This window comes from Corapipo altera, unplaced genomic scaffold, assembly GCF_003945725.1.
Source record: "Corapipo altera isolate COAL_440 unplaced genomic scaffold, ASM394572v1 52, whole genome shotgun sequence".
Lineage (NCBI taxonomy): Eukaryota > Metazoa > Chordata > Aves > Passeriformes > Pipridae > Corapipo > Corapipo altera.
In genome coordinates, this window is record NW_020884930.1 from 1653618 (window position 1) to 1679183 (window position 25566).

At 36.5% G+C, this 25566-nt stretch overlaps 1 protein-coding gene across 3 annotated transcripts in view; it reads left to right on the top strand.

The window, feature by feature from the left end:
* The window catches only part of CPNE3 (copine 3), a 47469-nt gene that overhangs the window by 18573 nt on the left and 3330 nt on the right, over positions 1 to 25566 (top strand). The window contains exons 1-17 of one of the 3 annotated variants that reach the window (XM_027659116.1): positions 95 to 165; positions 713 to 788; positions 2865 to 2923; positions 9460 to 9599; positions 10218 to 10397; positions 11571 to 11645; positions 12102 to 12173; positions 12968 to 13051; positions 14642 to 14731; positions 18010 to 18108; positions 20071 to 20157; positions 20731 to 20790; positions 21729 to 21862; positions 22323 to 22377; positions 22479 to 22530; positions 23165 to 23298; positions 24479 to 24715. In XM_027659116.1, coding sequence (XP_027514917.1) covers positions 9468 to 9599; positions 10218 to 10397; positions 11571 to 11645; positions 12102 to 12173; positions 12968 to 13051; positions 14642 to 14731; positions 18010 to 18108; positions 20071 to 20157; positions 20731 to 20790; positions 21729 to 21862; positions 22323 to 22377; positions 22479 to 22530; positions 23165 to 23298; positions 24479 to 24715 — 1491 coding nt within the window. In that variant the 5' untranslated portion in view covers positions 95 to 165; positions 713 to 788; positions 2865 to 2923; positions 9460 to 9467. Of the gene's footprint in view, positions 1 to 94; positions 166 to 712; positions 789 to 2864; positions 2924 to 9459; positions 9600 to 10217; positions 10398 to 11570; positions 11646 to 12101; positions 12174 to 12967; positions 13052 to 14641; positions 14732 to 18009; positions 18109 to 20070; positions 20158 to 20730; positions 20791 to 21728; positions 21863 to 22322; positions 22378 to 22478; positions 22531 to 23164; positions 23299 to 24478; positions 24716 to 25566 lie in introns of those variants that run through there. The other 2 variants (XM_027659117.1, XM_027659118.1) reach the window with 2 other exon arrangements.

The window sequence follows — 25566 nt, forward strand, 5'->3', positions numbered from 1 at the left end:
CCACACCGGGCCTCGACCCGCCCGCCCGGGACGCGGGGCGGGCGGGAGGGGCGGGGGGCTCTGCGCCTGCGCCCCGGTGTGGGGCGGGCGTGTCCGGCTGGAGCGGGCGGGGCCGCCGCGGGCTCGGGACTGGGGGCTCGGGGTGCGGAAGCGCCGCCGCTGCAGGTGAGGAGGGGCCGGCTTCGGCCCACGTCCCCTGGCTGTGTGCCGGCCCATTTGCAGCGGGGTTTGCGCTCTCGGCCCACCAGCCTTGTCCAGTGAGAGCCGTGCGGCGCTGGGGCTGGGGCTGCGGGGCAGGGCAGGGCTGCAGGCGCCTGCGGCCGTTTCCTCTCGTGGAACGTGCCCCAGGTGCGGCTCTGCTCCCTGCGCCGGGACACGGGCGCGCTGCCCGGTGCTGCTGCGGGGCTCAGGGCATCGCCCTTAACCCGCCGTCCCGCAGGTAGCGAAAGTCGGCGAAGCTGAACTTCTAGGCCGGAAGGTTTGAGTCCGCAGTGCCGATCTCTGTGGCGCTATAAGCGCCGCTCTGAAAAGCACCCTCACCTCTTAGTGAGGAGTCTGTTGAGATGCAGCATCGTTCCTGAAAACCACATGGTGTTCTTCCTGAGCTGCTGTTTGAGTGGGTGGTTGTTTTCTTGCTTCATTGCAATTGCATAATATATATAAGACAAGCCTTAGATGACGTTCATGTTGTCATAACTTGCTCTTCCACTAGGGGAAAATGAAAATGTGAAACCTCTTCACTTTTGCTTCCGTACTCCTGTCTTCAAAGTCCATTAAGTATCTTCAAGGTAATATGCATTGCCCTGCCTCCAAAACATTTGTTTCCTTGGGAGTTTTGTTTCTGTGGTGCTGCATAAAGTTTGTTTAGTAGAAGTAGAGTCAAACTTAATCCCAGATTTTTCTTTTTTGAGTTGAAGCTTTAAATTTTAACTTTGTAGATGTATAATCACAGAGGTAAGATGTTTCAAAGGGATGCAGAACACCAACAAGAATTAGAAGAAATAGTGAGCAAGAAAGATATACGAGGAGAAAGAGAAAGGGGTCTTTCTGTTTTTCTGTTGTGGTGCTAGAAAGAATACAGTATTTTTGCAACAAGTATGTTTGTGTTAAATATCTCAAAATTAATAGATACAGATTCATTATAGATGACTTTGGGACTAATTTTTTGTTTTGCTGAAAACAAAAGTCCGTTTCTGGTAAGCTGAATAACTAATTTTGTTAAATGTCATCTACCAGAATGCCAAGGTAGCAGTGCGGTATTGCAGTGTTTGTACAGCCTTCTGTTATGCCCAGGACATTAACATTTCTTCAGAATTGAAGGCAGAGGGAAGCCACAGTAGCTCTTTAGTCCAAACAACGCCAAAAACTAAAATCTCAACTCCACAGATACCTGAGATGGAGTTTAATTTTTTTTTTAATCTTATTTGATTTAGGAACAGGTGCTGTCATTACCATGGTTTCCTAGAGGAAATACCTTTAGGGGCAAAGTGAAGGAGGAAGATACATTTTTTCCCTTCCTGTTTATTTTCCTGTGAAAGCCAGGATCCTATTGCAACATAAATAATACATGATTGTGTTAGTATTTATAGATACTAGTTTTGTTAAACCCAACAAAATTGCTTCTGTTCTTAGATCAGTTAGGCAAAGATTAATAATATCCCCTTCTAATATCACGTTTGAAATTGTGGTGTGGCTTGTGCAAACAAGTAGGAAGTGGAATTACAGTGCTCTTTATTGTTTTATAACTTTAAAGGTCTTTTCCATCAATTCTGTAATTCTGTTTGATTTCTGTGGTTTATCTTTAGTTGAGATGCTGTTGCTCAGGCATGTGAAAAAGGGCATTGTTAAGTGTTTGAAGGATCTCTGAATATAGGAATTTTGGGACTGGGTTCTGGATCCAACCTTCTGTTTAAGAAATAGTCTTTAGTTGTTTGGATCACTTGCTTAATACTTTCTACTGTGGTTGAAAGAAGACTTTATCCTGTAGATCCATTCCACCCCGGAGGTGGAATAAAATGCACATGTTCACTCAGTGCTTTATACAAGGCACAGCTGAATTAGTTCTAGTCATGGCAATTTGGTTCTGATGCTGCCCATATCCAGAGGGGTTGTTCCAAAGTCCTCATGGTAGGTGATTAGCATATGTGCAATCATCTGATCGTTCCAGGATTTAGCATGATTGCTGTGTGCCTGTGTTCAGAGCCACTGCCTATGGGTATACAGAGCATGTGTGATGCCTGCCAGGCACAGGGAATGCTGACTGCAAGTAGCTGCTGTGATACAGAATTGAAGACAGCTGACTGGAGAGCTCTTGGTTTGCATATAGGAAGGTTTGAAATACATCTGGGCTATAAAAAAGTATAATTTTGTGAGTGTGTGTTTCAAGATGTTGTTTATAGCAAGATAAATAATATGCTGGACCATTGTAGGATACTGTTTTTATGGATTTTTCTTAGGCATCCTTTAGCAGTATAAGAAAGCTTAGGTTTCTTAGAGCATAAACCACATTGGGAGCCACTGAATTTGATCTACTTACTCTAAACAACTGTCACCTTATTGGAAAAAAACATATTAAATGAATAGGACAAAACCTGTAATCTGATATTTGTTTTTAAAATCTTAAAGGGCTTTTCTTGCTGGACTTTTTAAACGTCCAATATATACGGTTCTGTGACAAAGACTCTGAGTTTCCCATAAGTAATCTTTTCAATGCTGCTGTCATGGAGACATAAAACTGTTAGACAGGTTATTTATTTTAGGAGGAACTGTAGTTCCTAAAACTCTATGCATTCAACCCTCTTACTTTGATTGATATATGGGAATAACAATTCTTAGTTTTATTTTCCTTTCACTTCACATTTTAGTGCTCCTGTTGGTTGAAGTTTTAGCCTTTTGCTGAGAGGCCCAGAGGCAGACCTCTGAGGTAAGTTACCATTTTTAAGAACTGGTATTTGTAACAGTGAAGTGTCACAACATGCCTAAAAAACAATGTGTGAGAAGGAGTAGTCTGAAACGTGTGGTCACCTGCATCTTAATATATAAAACACAACAAGTTTTAGTGAGATAAAAGTTTTTCTTTCTTCTGGGTAATGTTAATTATGTATTCAGTCAGTCGGTGACTCTACACAGAGAAATTGCAATGAAGAATACATGATTTAAGATGCTATTCACATCGCATAGTCGATAGATTGTTTTCTATGGTGTTAAGATACTCTGATAAAGCATAGAACATATATGGAGGAAATACATGTTGCCCTGGTTGGCTGCTGTATGCTTAAAATAACTAAATTTTGAAGTCAGGAGATCTATCTGTCTTAATTTTCTTGCTAAAGGCTCAATACTACCTTTTATAGTTTAGCTCACTTGAATCAAAATGTTACCTAAGGTTCTTGTGATACTTTTGTGCGGGGAAGATGCTGGGAAGATCCCTCAGCATTAAAGATGTGCCTAAAGGGTGAACACGCATATACAGGAATTAAAAAAAAATCAACAGAAGGATATTTAGAAATGACTGTTTCTAAGTCATTTTGTGAAGAGGTGTCCTAGAAGTCAAATTAGTATTTTCTGAGTAGTGGGATTTCTTAAAAATAGAATTCTAAACATGTTGTTTGGCAATGTAACTTAATGATAGATTTTTATATATAGGAAAGTCTGCAAATAGTTGTCCGACTTGTTATACCACTGTGCTACCAATGCAGTAGATAAATATTTGCACTGCCTGAGTATCATGAGGCTTATAAAAAGTAGATGATTCATTTCTCATAGAGAAAACTGTATCTCCTTCTCACGCATTCATATACCTCAGATTTCTCAGATATTAGCTCTTATTTTTGTTTGGCATAATCCCCAGTAAATTAGTTGTGTGGTCATTAGGGTTTTGTCAGCATAATCTCCCTTGTTCAGTTCAGAATGCTTTAATTCCTTCATGCATAGTAAATAGTGAATATGAAAATTATAGAACCATATAGGTTGGAAAAGTCCTTCTAGATCATCGAGTCCAACCTTTGACTGAAAACCACATTGTCAACTAGACCATGGCACTAAGTTCTACATCCAGTCGTTTCTTAAACATTTCCAGGGATGGTGGCACCACCACCTCCCTAGGCAGTCCATTCTAATTCTTACCAACTGTTTCTATGAAGAAATTCTGTCTGATATCCAGCCTGAACCTCTTCTGGGACAACTTGAGACCATGTCCTCTTGTCCTGTTGCTTGTTGCCTGGGAGAAACCAACCCCCACTTGGCTACAACCTCCTTTCAGGTGGTTGTAGAGAGTGATAAGGTCTCCCTGACCATCCTTTTCTCCAGGCTAAACAACCCCAGCTCCCTCATCCACTCCTCATAGGAATTACTTTCTAGACCCTTCAGCAGCTTTGCTGCCTTTCTCTGGACTCACTCCAGCACTTCAATGTCTTTCTTGTAGTGAGGAGTCCAGGTCTGGACATTTGAGGTGCGGCCTCACCAGTGTCAAGTACAGGGGGACCATCACTGCCCTGGTTCTGCTGGCCACACTATTCCTGATAGAGGCCAGGATGCCACTTGCCTTCTTGGCCACCTGGGCACACTGCTGGCTCATGTTCAGCTGCTGTTGACCAGCACCCCCAGGTCCCTTTCGATGGGCAGCTTTCCAGTCACTCTTTCCCAAGCCTGTAGCACTACAGGGATTGTTGTGACCCACATGCAGGACCTGGCACTTCACGTTATCACTTCATATCATTGGCCTTGGCCCATTGATCCGGCCTGTCCAGATCCCTCTACAGAGCCTTCCTACCCTCCAAGATAGATATAGCTGTCACTCTAGAAGTAGATAAAAGATGCAGCTTGCACTCCAGGTTTTGTGTGATTCTTCAAATACAAAATTACGCAAGTTGAGGTGCTTCCGTTACTCATCTTGTCAGCACATCAGCTAGTGCCACAGGACAATTTTACCAGCTTTGTTCCCTGTAAACAAAATAAAAAGAGGGGGAAGAATTCAGATTTAGAGGTATGATTTTTAGAGAAGCTGGGTTTTTTGGGTTATTTTGGTTTTGTGTTTTTTTTTTTTTTTTCAAATGCAGTGTTGAAATTGGGTTGTGAAACAGTCTTAGCCTTTGTAACTGTATAAAAAGTCAGTTTCCTGTGGGGTGGTCAGTTTCCTTGAGAACTGAAGGGTTATCTTGAGATTTTTAAAAAGAGATATTTATATATAAGTAGTCCAAGATCACTAGCAGTTGTGTCACTACTAGCCCCATCAGTGGAACAAGCATCTGTTTGCCATGATTTCATTGTCAGCTTCTTGCAGCAGATGTGTTTCCTGGGAGTATGATGTCATTCTCTGCTCTTTGCATGTGCATCTCTTATCAAGAGATGTTAGAGGTCTGTGCTGAGATAGAGGATAGAACAGGTTATATTGTTAGATGGATGTTGTCTCCCAGGTTACTTTCATTCAAATCTTGCCTTGTTCATGTTTGCGCCAGCTCTTTACTGGAACCCTTCTTGTGAAAGGCTGTTGCAAGGAGTACTGTTATTGCTTGGTCTGAGATGCAATAGAAGAGGTTCTCAGAAATACAGGCCTAGAGATATTTACCACAAAAATTTCTGTTTGCACATATGCTATCTTAGTCCTGTCTGAAAGAACAGAGACTGAAGAATTGCATGCACTGAATGTTGAAGACAGTAAAGCTTCATATGCATTATTTCAGGTTTAGGCTTGGGTCAAGGCTTTCGTTTTTACAGTCTGTCTGAATAATTAATCTATTTCCTTTTTGTTATCTGCCCAGGTTCATGGGAACTACTTAATAATCCAAGAAGGATCAGAGCACTGATTGTATATGTTACTGCCTTTTTCAGTCTAGCACACAGTTGACATAAAATGCTTAAGCATAGTGTCACAGTGAGAAGATTAGCTAATGAGGAATAGACTTTATTAGCACGTTTCTTGTGGCTTTTCTGTGTCCTGAGGTATCTGCAAATTACAGATTTTTGGTCTATTATCATTAGCACTTCACAGGAACTAGTAAATGTTGTATGATGATCATAACTTGCATCAGAACAGGTTTGTGACTAAAGGCAGTGATGCGAAATGGAACCAGAGCAGTGTTCACTTCATTAGTCTTTTTGTATTCTTGTAGTTATATATGTCTGCTTGTCAGATTGGAAGCACCTGTAATTATGAATGTGTCATTGTACTGCTCTGGAAAGTTATCTGGGCAAGCCAGTACTGTCCTCTGACATTGCAGCATTGAGAGGATTGCTGCAGTCTGACAATTCCCAACTGTGCTGTTAGATTATTCTGATAATAGATCTGTTCCTTTCCAGGTAGAAAGCCATGTTTCTAGTTTCTGTTGAAAAACAGGCAGTGGCTGCGTTACCACTTATCTTCAATAGAATCATCCGTGGAATTCAGAGAACATTATGATCTGTAGAACTGCAGGACAAGACTAGTCCTTGACGTACATTTCTGCTTTGATAATGACAACTCAAGCAGAAAGACTTGTCATATACTTAGTTGACCTAATGGTACTCTTGAGCAGCCCAAACCTGACATAGGATTTTATCTCCCTTGTGACCATACATTGCTGCAGTTCAGAGTCTGAATGTCACAAGTTCCACCTTACAATTTATGTAGTAATTTTCAATCTTTTCCTGCCCAGAATTTTATGTATATGTAATATATATAAAACCTGATATGCTCTTACTGTCATAAAAGCTATTCCTATACAAAGCACTGTTAAGCCATCATCTGGACACATTCTGGCATGTTTTACCTCCCTTTATGGTGTACCCTGCGTGGAAGACAAACAGTTGACAGCTTCAGAAAAGCAGAGGTTTTAATTAAATTTGGCCAATGGGGAGCATAGCTACTTTAATAACAATAACTAATTAAATAAGTGAATCTCTTGTTATGTGTTGTAACTTACTGGCAGTCAAAACTCATCCTACCAGAGCCCAAACAATATAACCTGTCCAGATAAAGTTATTCCAGAATCCCAAATGTGCAAGTAGTCTAGTCAGGTATCTAGAATATTTTGCATTTGGGAAGTTTTGCTTTGGTATCTGGGTTTTAAGTAGAGTATCCTCCACCTGGATAAATGCATGTTCTTGTTACAAGTTGTCTTTTATCTAATATGGATACAATTATTGCATCTCAAATGAGCATTTGTGTTCCAGGGAAGGGAAGCAGCCTTTTTATTTTTCTTCTCTCCGTGCTGAAGGATGCTTTTTGCACAGCACCTCTTTTGCTAAATCTGCTCTTTTTCCGCATGAGATGCATAGTGGGAGAATTGATGACAGGGAGGAGGAGAGTAAGTAACAGAATCAGTGTGTTCATGTGAGAAAATACTTGATATATAAGAGAAGTAGGGCATGTGTACACACACACACACACAGAGGCAAAGAAGAAAAAACTCAGCATATTTTTAGGGTGACTGGATGCTATCCATTTACCAGTGATTTTGGAAATACTACCTTGACAAAAGAAATATGGCTGCAAGTGCTTTCAAGGACTCCAAATAATGAGAAGTTTCAGGCAAGTTGAAGCAAGAAAATTTTAACTGGTTTGAGAAATAGCTCTCAATTCAAGTTTGAATTCAGTTGAATTTCATGAAAACCTATTTTACTTGCTGTTGCAGCAGGTGTTAAAGCATCATTTTGTCAGCAGAAAGTTGTTTTCCTGGAAACAGCCATTAAGGAGTCATGTCCTGGTCTGCACTGGATTCTGTGGGAAAGGCACTGCCTTAAAGAGCTCAGCCTGGCAGCCAGGAAAGTAATAGGGAATGGAAAATACCAGTATAAAAAGAAAACCAGAAAAAAAGGGGCAGGCTGCTTTTAAGAGGTATGCTTTCTAAGCCTAAAAAACCATTGATTTAAAAACTATTCAAATGCTTAGAGCTTCATTTTCCCCTCAAGGACAATGACTAAAACTGGGAACAAAAGATACTCAAAGATGAAATCACATTTAGGTGTTTGGGAGATGCAGGAGGATTTCCATTAATCTTTAATTTCCATGAATCTTAAAAATAAAATGTTTGTGGATGTTTGAGTGATTCTATTATAGATAATTTATATGTACTTCAGTCTCAAAAAGTCCATCACTAAGAGCAAAACAGAGATGAGAGGCACCATGTGAAGTGTGCCCTAGGAGTACAAGAAGCTTCTGGAAAATTCCCTCAGACCCCACAGTGGGTTTTTTCTCCTGTTTTAGGTTTGTTCTTCCTATTTTCTATGTTCCTTTCCCTTTTCGCCTCTAGAAAAACCCATTCTTATTTATGAAAAGTCTTATGAATACAATGAAAGGGAGAGAAATGGGTTGGGTTAACTATAGTTTCAAGTTCAAATACGCCATGTATATGATGCAAGTAAACTGGCTAAATAGAGGCAAATACCTTTTCTTCTGCCTTCTTCTGTTGAGTGTTTGATGCAACTTCAAGATAAGTTAATCCAGAGGGATACTTTGTCTAGACTGTAGACTTACTTACTGGAGAGAAGGAAAACCTGAAACTAAAGAGGCTTGGGAACTTCCAAGATAGTCTGCTTCGCCTGTATCCTTGAAGTGTATAATTATAGAGGGGTTTTTATATATATATATATATATATATATATATATATATGTATATTTATATATAGGTATATATATGTTTATATATTTGTATATATATATAAAATAATCTGCTGCTCAGACCTAATTGGGCTTGCAAATGCAGGTTGTCCCAGCATGGGAATGAAGTCGTTTCTGTAGGTTTGTAATATTTGCTGGTCTTAGTTCCAGTGGAAAATGATAGAGATACTTAAAGAGAAAATGTAAGAAGGCTTTCTGTTGTTCTTTTTTTTAAAATGAATCTCCAGAAAGAGCAGTTCCTCTTAATTTTCAGTTACTACTTGACTTCAAAGTGTTTATCCCTATTATAAAAATTTGTAGTTGTTTTTGTAGGTTTACTGAAGCGAGATCACCTGTTACCCAACTAAACTCCTTTTCTGATTCTACTGTGCTCGTGGTTTCAGCATTTTGCTTTAAAAGTTTGATGGAGGAGTATATCATATGACTTTTTTCCTTATTCACTGAATTATGATTAATATCTACATTATAGGATACTGGCATTCATGTGGACTTCACAAGCTTTGAATTAAATCCTGTAAAGTTTTATTGTCAGCAATTCAAACCACTGTGCTTTCTTTGAGGTGTATCCCCTTTTTCATTTAGTTCCTCAAGCATTCTAAGAAACCTGATATTTTTTTTTTTTTGTGTACAGATTTTTGAATTTAATTTTTTCTACCTGTGTGGCAAAGCCAAGAGTGAGATGTTAATAATATTGTAATGTTGGTACATCATAAGTCCTTAAATTTGCATTTTTAGGCTCAAATCATCACTCCTGACAAGCTAACAATTCTAGTGATCGGATAGAGAATTAATGCATTGTGACAATTCAATTGTTTACTTTTTAGTCACTTTAAAAAATAATGATTTCTGTCGCTGCTTTCCAGCTTAACAGATGGCGGCACAGTGCGTGACAAAGGTGGAGCTGAGTATTGCCTGCACCAATCTCTTGGATAAAGATGTTGGTTCCAAGTCAGACCCTCTGTGTGTGCTTCTCCAGAACACAAGTGGTCAGCAGTGGTATGAGGTACAATCTGATGCTTCTCATGAATCTGCTAAAAACACATTCTAACTTGTTGGAGCTTTTAAAACGCTGTAGCGTATGATTTCATTAAAATATTTTAATTTTACACCAGCACCTCTGAATACTTTTCATTAGATTATGTCTCTAATAGTTATACAGGCAGCACACTAATGGTTGTTTTCTATTAAATACTTACACCTGTATGATTTTTAACACCATTCCCCCAGCCATATGTGGCCCAACAGAAAAGCTTTCTAAGTGAGTAGGTGGGCTTTTGTAAATACGGTACTCCAAAACTAGGGTCTCATCCTGGATTTGACAATATGCAATTCTATGTTGGTCTTCCCTATGCAGGAATAGGTATTCCTGCAGGGAGGGAGTGATGAAAAACAGGTTCTCAAATATCCCTTACTTACAGCAGTGGTTTTTGTAATATGATGTGTATATAAAATATAATATTTTGTGATATATTTTGTATTTGATGAAAGGTTTGTAGGAAGATATAGCTTTGTACTTTATAGTAAGAACTTTTGAACATCTTTAATAAAATGCTGTTTGATTTGCATGCTTGTTTGTTTAGTTTGTGAAATCCTGGAAAAACTGGTATCTTTCTAATTGCAGGTTGATCGCACAGAAAGAATTAAGAATTCCTTGAACCCAAAGTTTGCCAAGAAATTTTTAATTGATTATTATTTTGAGATTGTTCAGAAACTTAAGTTTGGAATATATGACATTGACAACAAAACCTTTGATCTGAGTGATGATGACTTCTTAGGAGAATTTGAATGTACCCTGGGACAAGTAAGTATGGGGATGGTTTGCCTTAGAATTGAGAAAATATGAGTTATCAAAAATCATTACCAACTTTCACCTATGTTCTTGTGTAGTTGAAGTACTCTTAAGTTGAATAGGATTCCCTTAACTTATTTTTTCAAGCCTCAGTTCAGTGAATATACATTTTATTTGCAAAAGGTCTTGAGATGATGCCCTGAAATGTATTCTAGGATGGAAATTGTTAGATTGCTATCTGAAAGTAAGTGGACTGTCAATCAGCACAAAGTAGTAATTGCTGTTTACTTACTCTAATACTCAAATTCTATTTTTTTTTATGCTCCATAAAAAGAGAATTGGTGTAGAAGAACATATGAGTGTTCACAAGGGCCATATTATCCTTGTAGTCTGCTTTCCAGTCAATGCAAGCAGTGATCCTAGTTCTGCCAGCTGCAGATTTTACTCCAATTTTCCAACCATATTCTACTATTGGTTCTATCAGAATTGGGCAGCTTCTTTTTAACTTGTTCTTTTGAATAGATTCTTTGAAGGCACTTCTTGGGAGAGTTGTCTTGGGATTTTTCCTGCCCTGTGTCTGAAGTATTTTTATTTTAAGTGCATTATGAAGATGGAAGAATTGTGAAATGCAATTCAGTATCAACTTAAAATTAATCAATCATTTTTAAGGTAAAGAAGAACCTGCAGAATGAGTAGACATACTTCTGAAGAAGAATTACTTTAATAGGGTAAAATAAAATCTGCGAGAAAGAGTGCAGGGCAGAGGTTGTTATTTGTTTGCATGACAGACATTGTGTTTACAAATCTGTTTGCTGAAGCCATTTATGAGATATACCTTGAATGTATTTGAAGGGTATGTATAAAAACCTTAAGAACAATTTGAGATTGGAACTTAGGATGTTATCTTTGTCCATGTATTTGTATCATGTTCCCAGAAAATATTTAATTTCATATTACTCCTGAAGCTCTGCGTATGTTCATCTGCACATGTATTTTAAAATTTTGAAGTGTGTCAGCTATTACCTGTTTATTTATAGAAGATTATGGGAAGTAAATGCAATGCTTCCATCTTCAGGATAAAGGAAAAATTCTTAAAATGAAAATACCTCACTACTTCATTTCATTCCTTTGAAAATCTATTAAGTTGCATTAGTAATGCTTGATACTGAAATTTTGTCTTGGCAGATAGTTTCTAGCAGGACTCTAACTAAACCGTTAGTACTTAAAAATGGCAAACCTGCTGGAAGAGGAAGCATTATGGTAAGACAATTAAGGAAATAAATATCTTCTGATTTTATCCTTAAATGTTTTTGTGGTTGTTTTTTAGTTGGTTGATTAGTGACTTTGACACCATGTGTCTATTCTATAGTGCTGTAAAAAATATCGTAAAGTGGTTTTTTTCCCTCCATTAATATAACTTTGTCATCCAACAGCAGCCCACCTTCTCTATTATAAGTCCCATTGCATACATCAAAATGATTAGGGCATCTGCTCTGCTACTGTTTGGGGAATATCTTTGTCAGTGCCATCATCTATGGTAAATAAATGGCATGGAATCCCAATATCAAATGAAATTGTTCCTCTCTCCCATTTTTTTTATGCTTCATTTGTGAGAAAACATTATTTTTTTTAGTGGACCTGTTATAGGAATGTTCTGAATATGATAAAACTATTTAGTTCCTCAATGAAAAATAAGTATTTGTTTTACCTACCTAGATTACAGCAGAAGAAGTGAAGGATAACAGGGTGGTTGTATTGGAAGTAGAAGCAAGGAAACTGGACAATAAGGTATTTAAATGATTGCTGTTTCTTTGATAAAGTAGTAAAATCAGAATCTTGTCAAAGCAGGAAATGTTTAAGTTTTCATTCTCATTTTTGCTTAAATAATGAAATCCATTAAGATATTTCTTAGGCTAAAAACAAAATTGAAGAAAGATTGCTACAGAGTAATTTCATTGACTGTTTTGAAATGAATTATAATGTATTTCTGAGTAAGAAAAGTGCATTGCAGGGATAGTCCATGAATAGTCCCATTTAGATGTAAATCTTTACATTTATTCATAAATATAAGGGAGTTTTGGTATATCCATTGGTTTTAGTAGCTATATAAATGGTTACCTGTCTCTGAAATAAATGGTAAAGAGTGTACTTGGTGTGTATAAATTTGTTACATTAAATATATTGGGGCTGGCTAAAATTACTGTGTTTAGAAGGACTTATAAAGCCAAATTAAAAAGAAAATTGAAAAAAATGTTTTTATTTTTGCCTTTTGATTTGATTATACTTCTTTCGAAGTGGATGAAATCCTTAATTTCCTATCTATCCATTGTAATAGTTACAAGTATTCTTTTAATTGAACTGTCAAGTATTTGGTATGTGGAGACTTTTATCCTAAATTGAAGGACATACCCCATTTTCTTTCTCTTTTTCTCAAGTGGTAATATAATCAGACTTGTATTTCTTCATCTAAAGCTTTTGTTCCCTGAATTTACTTTTTCTTAACCTAAGTGTGTTTTAACTAGCATTTAATGATATTCATTCTACAGGCTATTCTGAGATAATTGCATGTTCTTTAAATATAGGATTTTTTTGGAAAGTCAGATCCTTATCTGGAATTCCACAAGCAGACTGGAGATGGAAGCTGGGTGATGGTTCACAGAACAGAGGTAGGATATTTTCAGTTAACCAAGAAACTAAAGTTAATTGATTTCCAGTGTGTTACAGCACTAAAGATACAGTGCCTTACATAAATAAATGAATGGCCTGGGAGTTGACATGCAGACCAGTTAGAAATTGCATTAGCTCTTTCATTGTTTTTTGTTTTGTTTTTTTTCTCATAGAAAAAATCTATCTTATTCTCATTATTCTGATTTTGATTTATGCCATCCTATTTGAAAGGAAAATACTTTGGTTTTTTTATTTAACTTTCTGCCGTCTAGGAGAAAACAAGCGTTTTGAAAAGGTACTGCACACTCACACAGGGATATTTGTCTCCATTCTACCCAGTGCTGGGGTAGGACTTAGGCATTCATGCCAGTGTCACCTGGCTGTACAGTTTACTAATGAAAGTAATTGTGCTGAATGCTTGCATAGCAAGGGCAAGCCAAGGAGAATGCTGGGTGAGGAAAAATGTGCTTGAGCAGCAGCAGCCCTTCACCCAGGAGGACGTATAGTAGGCCAGAGACAACTGTCAGGGTAAGAGCAGGTTCAAAATATCTGACTGTAGGGGAAGCTCAGGGTCTAGTCACAGCTGAAATACATTGAAAGTGATGACCATATTCATTTTGAAGCATGAATATTGAGGAAGTATAAATCCTTTTTGTGTCAGACTTCTAAAAATAGTTTCTCTCATGAGGTGCTTCTTCTGTTTAAGCTGTGTCTTTTCCATGAGAATTTCAGTCACCAATTTCAGTAATAAATCTAGAATTTGTTTTCTAGCCTAGTGGATTAGTTCTTTATGTTACAGATTTAAAAACCCTCTTTTTGGTACTAACTACTATTTTTATTATTTTCATTTTCAAGAGAGAGATTTCTTTCTCAGCACTCCTACAGTGTTGGAAGTATTACTACTGTTAGGTATTATTAATCAAGTAGTGCATGTTGTGTGTAGTTTCTGGTTCTTTATAAGATCATTATTTGGTGTATTGGGTATATTTACAGATACTTACCAGGTGATAAATTTTGACGATCCTAACACTTATTTAGCATTCAGCTTGAGAGGCCTTTTATCCTCATGCACTTTTCTATTTACTATACCATGAATTTCTTGAGGAAATATTTCCATAAATGGCATTTCAGAATAAATAGTAAGTGAATTGCAACCTCCAGTGCACTGATGTATTCAGAAATTCCAGTGTGATATTGTTCCACACTTTTTTTGGTAAGTCATGTCTTTATATGTGTGTGTATATATGTATATATGTGTGTTTATTAAAAGAAAACAACCAATATCTAATTGTGTAAAGATAAATTTATTTTTTTTCAGTGTAGTGTCTGAAGGATACAGTGGTTGACAGTGAAGTCTAGAAAAATACAGAGCTGAAAAAGACCATCTCTTTTTGAATGATGGTATTGCATGTTAAGAGTAGTTTGTTTATATGTTATATACTAGGATTCAGAGTGCATTGACAGCAGCATTAGTCAACTGCTTTTTTGCATACAAAAATCATGGCATGAAGGTATGACCCATTCTGATGACTACCTTCCAGTCTTGTGAACACTGTTGTTCTGGCTTTTTTTTTTTTTTTTTTTAACAGGTCATTAAAAATAACCTGAATCCTGTTTGGAGGCCCTTTAAAATCTCTCTCAATTCTCTATGTTACAGTGACATGGATAAGTCAATCAAGGTAATGTGTATTAAATGTGTGTATAAATTAATGCATTAAATGTGAGAATATATAATAAAGGGGAAATGTGTTATTCTGGTTATTGCTTCTTTTTGTTTCAAGTTGAATTGAAAGTTTTAGGTTTCTTATTTGTAAGTCACAGATACACATGCATGATTTAGGGGGGAAAAAAGCAAACAATGTGCATTTCTGATGCATTATCTGGTAGAAGTTGGTCTTTGAAAGTTTGGGAAACGAGTTGAACACAAGTATCTTTGAAACTTCCGATTCAGTTTCTTATTTTGGTTGTATAGTTGTAGCATTGCATCAACCAATATTGGTGGTGTTAAGATACTGTATACTGAAAGATGCATGGTAAAGGCTAGTATATGCTTTATTCTATGTAATGGATCTTGTAATACTTTGTTACTGGTGCAACAGGTAACGCTAATGAAATTCTTAATATACTTACTGCCTAATATACCAGGCATAACAGATGTGGACCAGATATAATTTATGAATACCAGTTTTAGCAACTTTTTTTTCCTCATATAAAACTGGACTTTCTGTCAGGAAATGAACCAAACCTGTGAAGTGATAGTTCTACCAGGACTCGTCTTTAGTGCTTTGTATCTTTAAATTTTATCTCGAATAAATTGTGTTTAGCTTCTGACTGTTCAGAAATCCCCTTTATGGGTGGAATTGAAGCTAAATAACGAATCAAAATGCCATTTAAGCTCTTTATGTTAGAAATCTAATATATTAGCATTTGAAAAAGAAAACAAAAAACCCAAATGAAACAAATCACTATACTTGCTGTTCTTCCTCTGGGAAGGAAAACTGAGAGCATGATTTGCATGTGGCAGATATTAGTCATATGACTTGAGGCAGTCCTGGAAAATGCTTAGCAACCACAGGGATCTGGGTGTTACAAGCACCTAGATGGATTTAAATACATATTTATAGAGGAGACTAATGAGCAACTTTACAAGCCCAGAACCTCCTTCCCTTACTGCTTCCGTGTTTTCTCACTCATTCATTTCCACTTCCCTTTTCCCCAGAATAGCTATGACAGCTCTTAAATCTCTGTATACTGTAAATATATTTCTCTTTTTCAGTAAGCAGCCATACTAGAAGTATAGACCATTCATCTAAATATATGTATAAAGAGTTATTCTCAGCTCTACCATCATTTTAATAAAGTCTGTTTTGTCAAATTTTACCTCAGAAGTGTAGGTTTATGTCTGGAGGAAATAGACTTGACTTGGAATAGTGGACTTGCAGACAGCAGTAGGATTATACCTTGACTTAGAAATGCAGGAACTATCACTTCAAACATTAAAATGCAGAATTGTATTATAATGTTATTGAAGGATTAAACAGTACTTTTAACACTTTTATGTGCACACAGTTGCATGCATAATGGGCTGTTTGTCATAGTAAGTAAAACCTGCAATTTTTCCATGAGTGGCTTTTCACCTCTTTAATGTCTTAATTTGTGTATCCCCAGCAATGCACAAACCAAGGTAATTCTTTATCTTCTGGATTCATTTTTATGTTCCATGTGAGTGTGTTTGCACTCAGTGAAGTTTTTGTGTGTTGAAAATGTGACCCTTTCATCTGGAGCAAGCTGCCTAGTTCTACTGGGAAAAATATATATGTGCAATTTTATCACATGGTTCCATAGCACTATTGTGTGTCCAGGGGAACATACATGGAAAAAAAGTTTCTCTCTTGTCTGGAATAAGTATTAAAAATTGGCTTAGATGGGTCAAATATGTCAAGCAAAACAAATTTTGACATCCTTGAAACAAAAAAGAAATAACTACTAACTGTGCTAACAGGTATCCTAACTATTGGCTCAGGAAATGTCTTCAGTTTTAAATTTCAGATTCTGAAAAGGTTGGCTGAATATTTGATGGGCATAATTTATGGCATTCAGAAGAATTTACATAGCATCTGCTACGAACATTAATTAGTCCGTTGGTTGTGTAGCTGTTTTTATGAGATTTAAGTTGCTGTTCAGTGCATGTGCATGCATTTATTTATTAGTGCGTTCAAAATGTTGTAGGAGTAGTGCAAACTGCAACAGGCATGTTCCGTGCAGTAGAACTCCCAATCTATACATCATGTTTTGTACTTCAGCATTACTGTTTGTTTTCAGAAACTTAATTTTATTCAGAAGCTCAAGGGTATGTTGAAGTTGTTTGTTTTACTTTTTTATTTCTAACCAAAATGTTCAAGTAATCGGTTCAATTGTTACTTGAACATAAGGTACAATATTTTCAGTCTTGGAACATGGACATGAAAATAACTGTTTGGTTTAAGCTGTACATACTCTGATAATTTTTCTTGAAGCTTGTTTAGATTCCAAATAATGTGGGATTCCTACTTTGACTCTTGATTTATTATTGTTACCATTTATCATCGTTATTCAATTATTTTAGTACTTTTTCTGTGACTAACTAGCATGTCTGTGTTGCTGAACTGAAATAAAATGTCAGAAGTGGGTGGAATTAGCATGTGCTTTTATAGATAAATAACAAGCTTTTTATATAGAAATGCAGTTGGATCACATTCTTTAAGAGGAAAAAAGTCTACTTTTCATTTCTTCTGCTTTCTTTGGTAGATTGGGCTGTTAAAAGATACATTGATTGAATAGTAAAGCTTAGCATTAAACTCTTAACACAGGAAAAGACATTTTTAGTTGATATTAAGATACATGAAATGGGGATCATAGTTTTAACAGATCCACTGTTTAAATTTGCTAATCTTAAAAAAAAAAAAAAAGCAAATATTGTTTCTAGATTTAGGGCTGAACCTTCATATGCTTATAAATTCTGGGTTATTTTGTGGATTAATAAAGTAGTATAAAAGTGTTACTAAAACTCTCATGATTGCTAAAGAACTGATTTACTAATTTTTTAGCTGGATGCTCAGATGCATGATAAGTGTAAAAAAAAAAACCCTATGTTGTTTTTCTACTCTTCCCAACACCCCATCACTCTCAAAGCATAGTTCAATATAATTGATGTTACTTGCTCATACGACGCTACGTAGTTTTCTCGTCTGTCTTTCACTTGAGTGGAAGATTAAATCTGAAACTGAGTGTATTGGCTTTTACTCAGTCTTAACCTGTGCTTTTTAAATGCAGCTCTGTGCAGTTCTTAGACTTCAATGCGAGGAAAAACTCAGTGATATAAGAAATATAAGAATGTTTTGAATGTTCAGGTTTGCCCTTGCAGTGTTTATTGGCTGTGTAGGGCCATATCTGTTACTAACATATTGCTTCATTCTAGGTTGAGTGCTATGACTATGATAATGATGGGTCTCATGATCTCATAGGAAGTTTTCAAACGACAATGTCAAAACTAAAGGAAGCATCTCGGTCCTCACCTGTAAGTCTTACACGGTCTAAGCTGCCTGTGTGTTCTTGATAAGATGTTTTAGTTATTTTGGAGCAAAACTTATGTCATCTGACTTGCAGGTGTTGAAGTTGTGTTAGGCTACTACTGCTATTGTAGTTGAGGCCAAATCATCATTTACATTATACATCAGTTTTCCTAGGATTAATATCTTGGTTACAGGTTTTTGTATTACACGGCTAAATACCCAACCATCAATACAAATTTCACTAATCATAAAAACACAGAAATTAAAAAAAATTAGATTGTCAAAAGACAGAATGCAGCACAAATTTAACTACTGTTAAAAGACCGAAGCTTATACTGTTATTTTCAGGTTTTACTGAAAATTGTTTTAAAAGTGTGGCACTTATCAGTTATCATGCATACATTGATGATTATGAAAAAAATCAGTATTTATGCCACTGCAACTGAATGCGTTAGTCTAGGTGGCTCTTCTTTAAAGTAATATTGCTTTTCCTGATCCTACAGACTATAACAATTTGCAAACCTTTTAATAGGCAGGGTTTACATGCAGAAGACAAAAGTTAGCATAACTACCTTAACACAAAAGCATGTACTTGTTTTCAAGCTGTGATAGTGAGTTCCTGTGCAGTGTGAAGTGTGTTGTGTAAAGACTCCTTAAGAATACAAATATTGATTTTTTTCTTGCACCCCTAATACCATAATAGGTGCAATCTCTTTTGAATTTAAACAGGAGATATTTTAAGTTATAATCTGTGCCTGTGCCGTTTTTGGCAATGACTTAAGAAAGTTGTTTTGATAAGAACTGGCCATACCTACTCTAATCCTGTGTGATCTGATTAATTTGTTGTCTGTAAAATATTTCTAATGCACATTAGAACTGACTTTATATACCCCAAGTGTGATCTTTGTTTACTCCCAGAAGTCTGACATCAGTTGCACCTATGGGAGATTTGGCACAACTTTCTTCAAGTTTACTTGAGGCAAGCATAGATGTGACTGTATCCTCAGTTGCTGAAAAAACTGATCTTGTATGCCTGAAAGGGATGAGAAGCTTTTAATTATCTGGAGAATTGCTGGTTTTGGTGTGGAGTTTTTTTCCTTTTCCTGTAAGGTGTATCTTTTCCCCAAGCATCCTGTTAGCAAGCTCTGGTTGGAGGATTATAAAATGTAATTGAAGGATTCTCAATGCTGCTGTGTACCTGTTACTAGTGAGTACCTCACCAAATGACATAGTACAAAAGCAAGTCCCTGAAAGACAATTTCCATCACATAGAAGTGATGCTGGTGGTGAAATGTCTAAAAAAGGGTAAGCAGAGGCATGTAGACTTCTCGAGTCTTGACCTTGTTAGTGCATTTTTTTCACTTGAAACCAGTTGCAAATTCTCCTCGTAAAAAATTAACTTAAGCCAAGCAGCAGAACCTGTTCCTGTCAGTGAGCCAGAAGCCATGTCTAGAATACTGCTTCGGACTCATGAACCAGACACACTGCGTTGTGCCATCATGATTTGATGGTGGCAGGAGCTGCTTAACCTGGCTAGCTGTCTATTGTTAAGGTATTGGTTTAGTTGATGAAGCCTTGACAAGTGATTTTGGAAAACTTAAACATATAATTTTTATTTCATATGTTACTGTCACAGCTGCTGGAAACAGTGATGCTTTGCTTGATTTGCCATGTCTTTATCAAGTGGAAAATTGTTAGCAGAATCCTCAGAGAGAAAATAGTACAGAATTTCTTTGTCCAAATAAGCATATTACTAACCTTTTGGGTAAGAGAGGATATCTGTACTGATAATGATTTTTTTTTTCTCTTGCTGATATTGGGCAGGCTGGGTTTAATTTTACTTGATTGTAAAATGAACTGCATTTTTAATACAAGCCCAAAGTACCAGTCCTAGAATAAAGGATTATTAAATTTGTGGCATAAATGATATTATAACGCCTTTGTTGTATTTATTTGCATTCATACAGGTTGAATTTGAATGCATCAATGAAAAGAAAAGACAGAAGAAAAAAAACTATAAAAACTCTGGCATTGTGAGCGTTAAGCATTGTGAGGTCAGTAATATATTCTGGTATGACTCTGTTTTTTAAAGCATAACAACTCTCATCTAATATCTCTTCACATTCAAACTGTAAGAAACTTTAAAATGTCTGTCAGTTCCAGACACAGTAAGTATTTGAGGGACTGATTGATATAAGGAGACAAACTGACAACTGAATCACATATTTTCCATATCACACACTTTCTCTTGAAGATGCCATTTCTATGGTGAAGATCACTTGCCAGTTTGTACGGTCATTCCTTAACCTTTGCATTTCCCAACTCACTGTTTTATGGTGAATTAAAATTGTGTAACTCTGTCATATGTTGTTCTATAAATGATAGTCTTTTTGGAGCAGCTTTGTTGTCTGCCTGTAATTTTGTAAAAGGCTTGATTCTGATGCACTGAGTGAATGCTGGCACGTGCTGCTGATATCCTCATTGCAGCAGATGGGTAGGATAGCTATAGAGCAAAACTAGTGCTTTTCATGGTAAAGATAACAAATCTAGAACCTCAGAAATTGTTGCAATAATACTTGCTGTTTTTTTCCCATTGAAAACCCAAAATTTCTCTCTTCTATTTTTAGATCATCGTAGAATGCACATTCCTTGATTACATCATGGGGGGGTGTCAGCTGAATTTCACAGTAAGTTAAGTCATTTATATGAAGTAGCTTTTGGGTTTTGGTACAGACTGAAGTACAGAATTGATTGCTTGTGCTCTTCATTTGATGTCTGTATTTTACCAGAGTGCATCTACTGGGTTTAGAGAGAAATGTTTTCTTTACATATGGCACAAAGTACCTGTAGTTATGTTTGTTAGGAACTAGCTAAACTGTGTGGATGAAGACCAAGGAAAAATTTACAGTTCTTTGAAAGCAACATAAAGAGGTCATCATATGGGTTAGGACCCTTAATTTACGTAATTTGTGAACCAAATGTAGCACGAATAACAGTAAGATGTCTTTACCCTAGTAATAAGCCTCATCACCAAAGCAGAGAAGACCCATTGAAGTCAGAGAGAGAACTTTAGGCTTCTGTGGTGCCTGACTAGTAGTACTTCTGAGAGGAAAGATGTATGTAGCAAGATACAGAATGAAATTAATTTACCAGCTTTTGAAGAGCTGTCGTGAATAGTAACTGAAAGTAAACACAGTGAAAACCTGACAGGTTGCCCAGAGAAGTTCTAAATGCCCCATCCCTGGAAGTGTTCAAGGGCAAGTTGAATGGAGGTCTGAGCAACCTGGTCTAGTGAAAGCTGTTCCTGCCCATGGCAGGCAGATTGGAACTAGATGATCTTTTTAGTCCCTTCCAACCCAACCCATTCTATGATTCTGTGATTCAGATGAAAGTTGTTTCAGCCCTTCTGAAGAGATGCAGAGCTTTTGCTGGTCTTGTAGTGGCATTGTTTTAAGAGTGTTAATATTCAGGAAAACTGACTCTAAGTGTTGTGCCTGTTAGATTTGTAGATGTCCTCCTACGTACTGTTTTCAACTGTTCCATGATTTTCACTTTGGCTTTGCCAGAGGCATGAAAAATAATTTTAGCTCTAACAGCAATCAGACTTAAATATTGCATTTGACAGGTGGGGATAGATTTTACAGGCTCCAATGGAGACCCTCGCTCTCCGGACTCTCTACATTACCTCAGCCCTAATGGAGTTAATGAATACCTAACAGCCATTTGGTCTGTAGGAATGGTCATTCAGGATTATGATGCGTAAGTGTTAAGTTTTTATTTAGGTCTTTTTTTTCTTTTCTTTTTTTTTTTAGGTATGTATAGATTTTTATGGTAGTTTATTAAACCAGTGTTGAAGGTGCCTGCAGATATATTGGAATGAAACTGTTGAGCTAAAATATAGAGCTAAAAATAATGATCACTGCACAGTCATATAATCACAGGCATAAACTTGTGTTTACAGCAGACAAGCAAGGCTTTTTGTCTGTGATGTAAAGAGCAGGATTGATTTAAATAAATTATTTCATTCTTGCTAATTTGGTGCTAAAGACTAGTTTTGGTCCTAGCAACAATTAGAAGGGGGAACTTCCATTTTTAATTTTGCCTCTTAATAAAAAGCATTTTTAGTGATGAAAAGTAACACTGTTAGTGAAACTTACTGAACTATGGCAGCTTTTAAAGGAAGGCACTGACTTAATTTTCTTTAAAATTGCTTTTTTAGAGATAAGATGTTTCCAGCCTTTGGGTTTGGTGCACAAATTCCTCCTTCCTTTCAGGTAATGGAATATGTAAATGCACTACCTAAGACAGCTGAAAGAACTTACTTCAGGAGGAGACTGTATATACAGTCCTGACTATGTCTTTTGTGTATTGACAGGTGTCTCATGAGTTCCCAATCAATTTTAATCCTTCGAACCCATTCTGTAGTGGTAAGTCTGAGAAAGTAACATCAGACCTAGAGAATGAAATGGCTGAGGTGAAGGGATAAAAACTCTTGAAAAGTGAACAGAAGCATGCAGTTCTAATTACATAATTAGTTTAATCATGTGGCAGGAAACAATTATATGACCAATTTCCTAGTTATGAGAAATAGCATTGCATCTGTCTTCTGTAATGATTTGTGAAAGAAGTGTTTCAAGCAGCTGGGGCACAGGGCTGGGAACAGTTCTCTCGTGTTGTCAAGCTACTGTATTTCACTGCTGGTGTGGAGTGTTCTGGTTTGAGTGTGATGCTGCTAATGCCTGTTCAGTGTGGTGTCTCTGGTCACACTACTAACTACCACAAGCTGCCAGGCAAAGAGAACTGTTGTAATTCAGTTCAGTGTACAGTATTTGGCCTTTCTGTTCACGTAAAGCCATTCATGTTATATATGGTCCTTAATCATTGGTTAAGCAGAAAGTCTCCATTGTTCATGAATCACTTATTTTTTTCATCATGGTTAGTTTTAAATCTTTGTGTTATCTCTTCAGTTAAGTAATTTATACAGCTTTAGGTAGATTGAATGCTTCAAAATATCCCAATTTTAATATGAAAAAAATAATATGATCCATTTCTGTTCTCTAGGGATCCAAGGCATTGTTGATGCATATCGGGCTTGTCTTCCTCAAGTGAAGTTATATGGACCAACAAATTTTTCTCCAATTATAAATCATGTGGCAAGATTTGCTGCTGCAGCTACACAACAGCAAACAGCATCTGTAAGTTCTTTATCATACCATGTGTATTTTTTCTTACTTTTTTATTTCCCTTCTATTTTTCTCCTTTAATCTTGTTTCAACAGCTGGTCATTTGCCTTGTGAATTAGTGTTTGTTACCCTTAAAACAAGATGAAAGCTACTGGTTTTTTTCAGATTGTACACAATAGCCCTCTCATAAATTAACTAAATTAACTCTTCAGAATTGAAATATCAACTTAAAAATACACAATATCTTTATGGTATCTTCTGTTCAAAGTTCTTGCAGTACTATACAGGTGTTAAAGTCTAATTTAAGCCTTTACACACAAAAGAGTGATTTAATCTCAGCTGAGAAAAATCAGCTAGATCTTGTTTCACATCAGATAGCTGAGAGAGAGAATTAACTAAGGCGGTAAAGAAATGGATGATATAGCTCCTGACACCTATGTACCAACACAGATAATTAACTGTCTGCACTATAAAGCTTTAGGTCCTTTCCCTGTCCAAATCAGTAAGCATGTTCAGGGAGGAGTGGGCTTCTGTAGATGAGCAGCTGTTTATTTGCAGTTTTCTACAGTGGACAAGTGTCTTTGGGTGATCATGACAGTGTTTAAACCATTAACCATTTCAGTCTCAGACAGATGCCTTGGTAGTAAACTTCATAAAGCAGCTAGAAAATGTGATTGAAAGAATTTGAAAATGGCCATGATGTTTTTTCAGCACAAAAAGGTGTGATTTAGTATTTTCAGGATGCTATAATGAAGTCAAGGATAGCGTTTCATAAAGGTATTGATACACCAGAGAGGAAACAAGTTTTACAGGCGTTATCTGTCCAAAACCTCAATAAACTGCCTTCTATCTCAGGAAAAATAATTGGAAAAGAGGTTAACTGTTGGTTTGTGTGGGGATTTTGAAGAGGAGAAGGGTGATACCATTGGGTTTTTGGGAGGTGACTGTTTAAGGATGACTTCTTTTTAAAAATGACTTCTTTTAAAAGATTGATTATGTTGTCCCTAAAAATTTCTTCAGACAGTACAGATGAAACCTGACTACAACTTAGATGCTTGATTGTAAAATTCAGTGAGCTCATTGAACGTGCTTGAAGTAACAACAGTATGTAGTCTGTATGTGCATTTTTCTAAGTGTACTTGCCTAGATGTTTGCTATTTCTTTACCATAACACATTGTTATTGATTGACAGCAATACTTCATACTTCTGATCATAACGGATGGTGTGATAACAGACCTTGATCAAACTCGAACTGCCATAGTTAATGCTTCAAAATTACCCATGTCCATTATCATTGTCGGTGTTGGAGGAGCAGACTTTGATGCTATGGAGTTTCTTGATGGTGACGATGGAGTTCTTAGGTCCTCATCAGGAGAACCAGCTGTCAGAGACATTGTTCAGTTTGTGCCATTCAGGAAGTTCCAAAATGTAAGTAATCTTAATGTTATACTTAATAAATATTATAGAGGTATGTAAGTTTGCTAGGATATCCTACATATAGTCCTAAGCTTTTGTAGTGTCTCGAAGATGAACTCTGAAATAAATCTTTATCAAATGGTAAAAAAGAAAAACAAACAAAGAACAGAAGACTTCAGCATCTGTAGAATTTCCATTAGGTGAGCTGGTTTGTCTTTAAAAAGACTCTGCTTCTGGTCCCAGCAGTGCATTTCTTACTAGTTGTTGCAGGCAAATGACCTCTCTCAGACTTGATTAAACAAATGGATGTGTTTTTAATTTGGGAGAAAGAACTTACTGTAGTTTTGTTCTTATGGTAATTTTTTTTTTCTAGTGGATGCCCATTTGTGAATGTGTCTTAGTCTCACATTTTAGTGCAGTGTTAAAATTCAAGACTGAATCAGGGAGGTCATAATCGGTAGTGATGATGCTTTTCATTTTCGTTGAAGCAAATATGAAAAAAAAAAAAGGTGATGAAAGAACGGGCTCCTGACATTTTTTAATTTCTGTAAAAGTCATTAAAATATGTGAAGGCTAACTGAGGACTACTTTAAAATGTCATATGGTTTGAAACTGTTGATTAAAATAAAAAACACCAAAATTTCCTCAGGATAGGGAAGATCAATAATTTTATTTCCATAGTAATATGTTCTAATTTTGTTTTGTGTCTTAATACTAACCCTGTTAATACTCCTTAAATCTTATTTTGCCTTTGTGTTTTTGTTTTTACTTTTGATACACATTCATTGTTTAATCTCAGAGCAACTCAAGGCAAACTGAACGAAGAAGGAGAGCAAAATCAATATAGAATATGCTTACCAAAT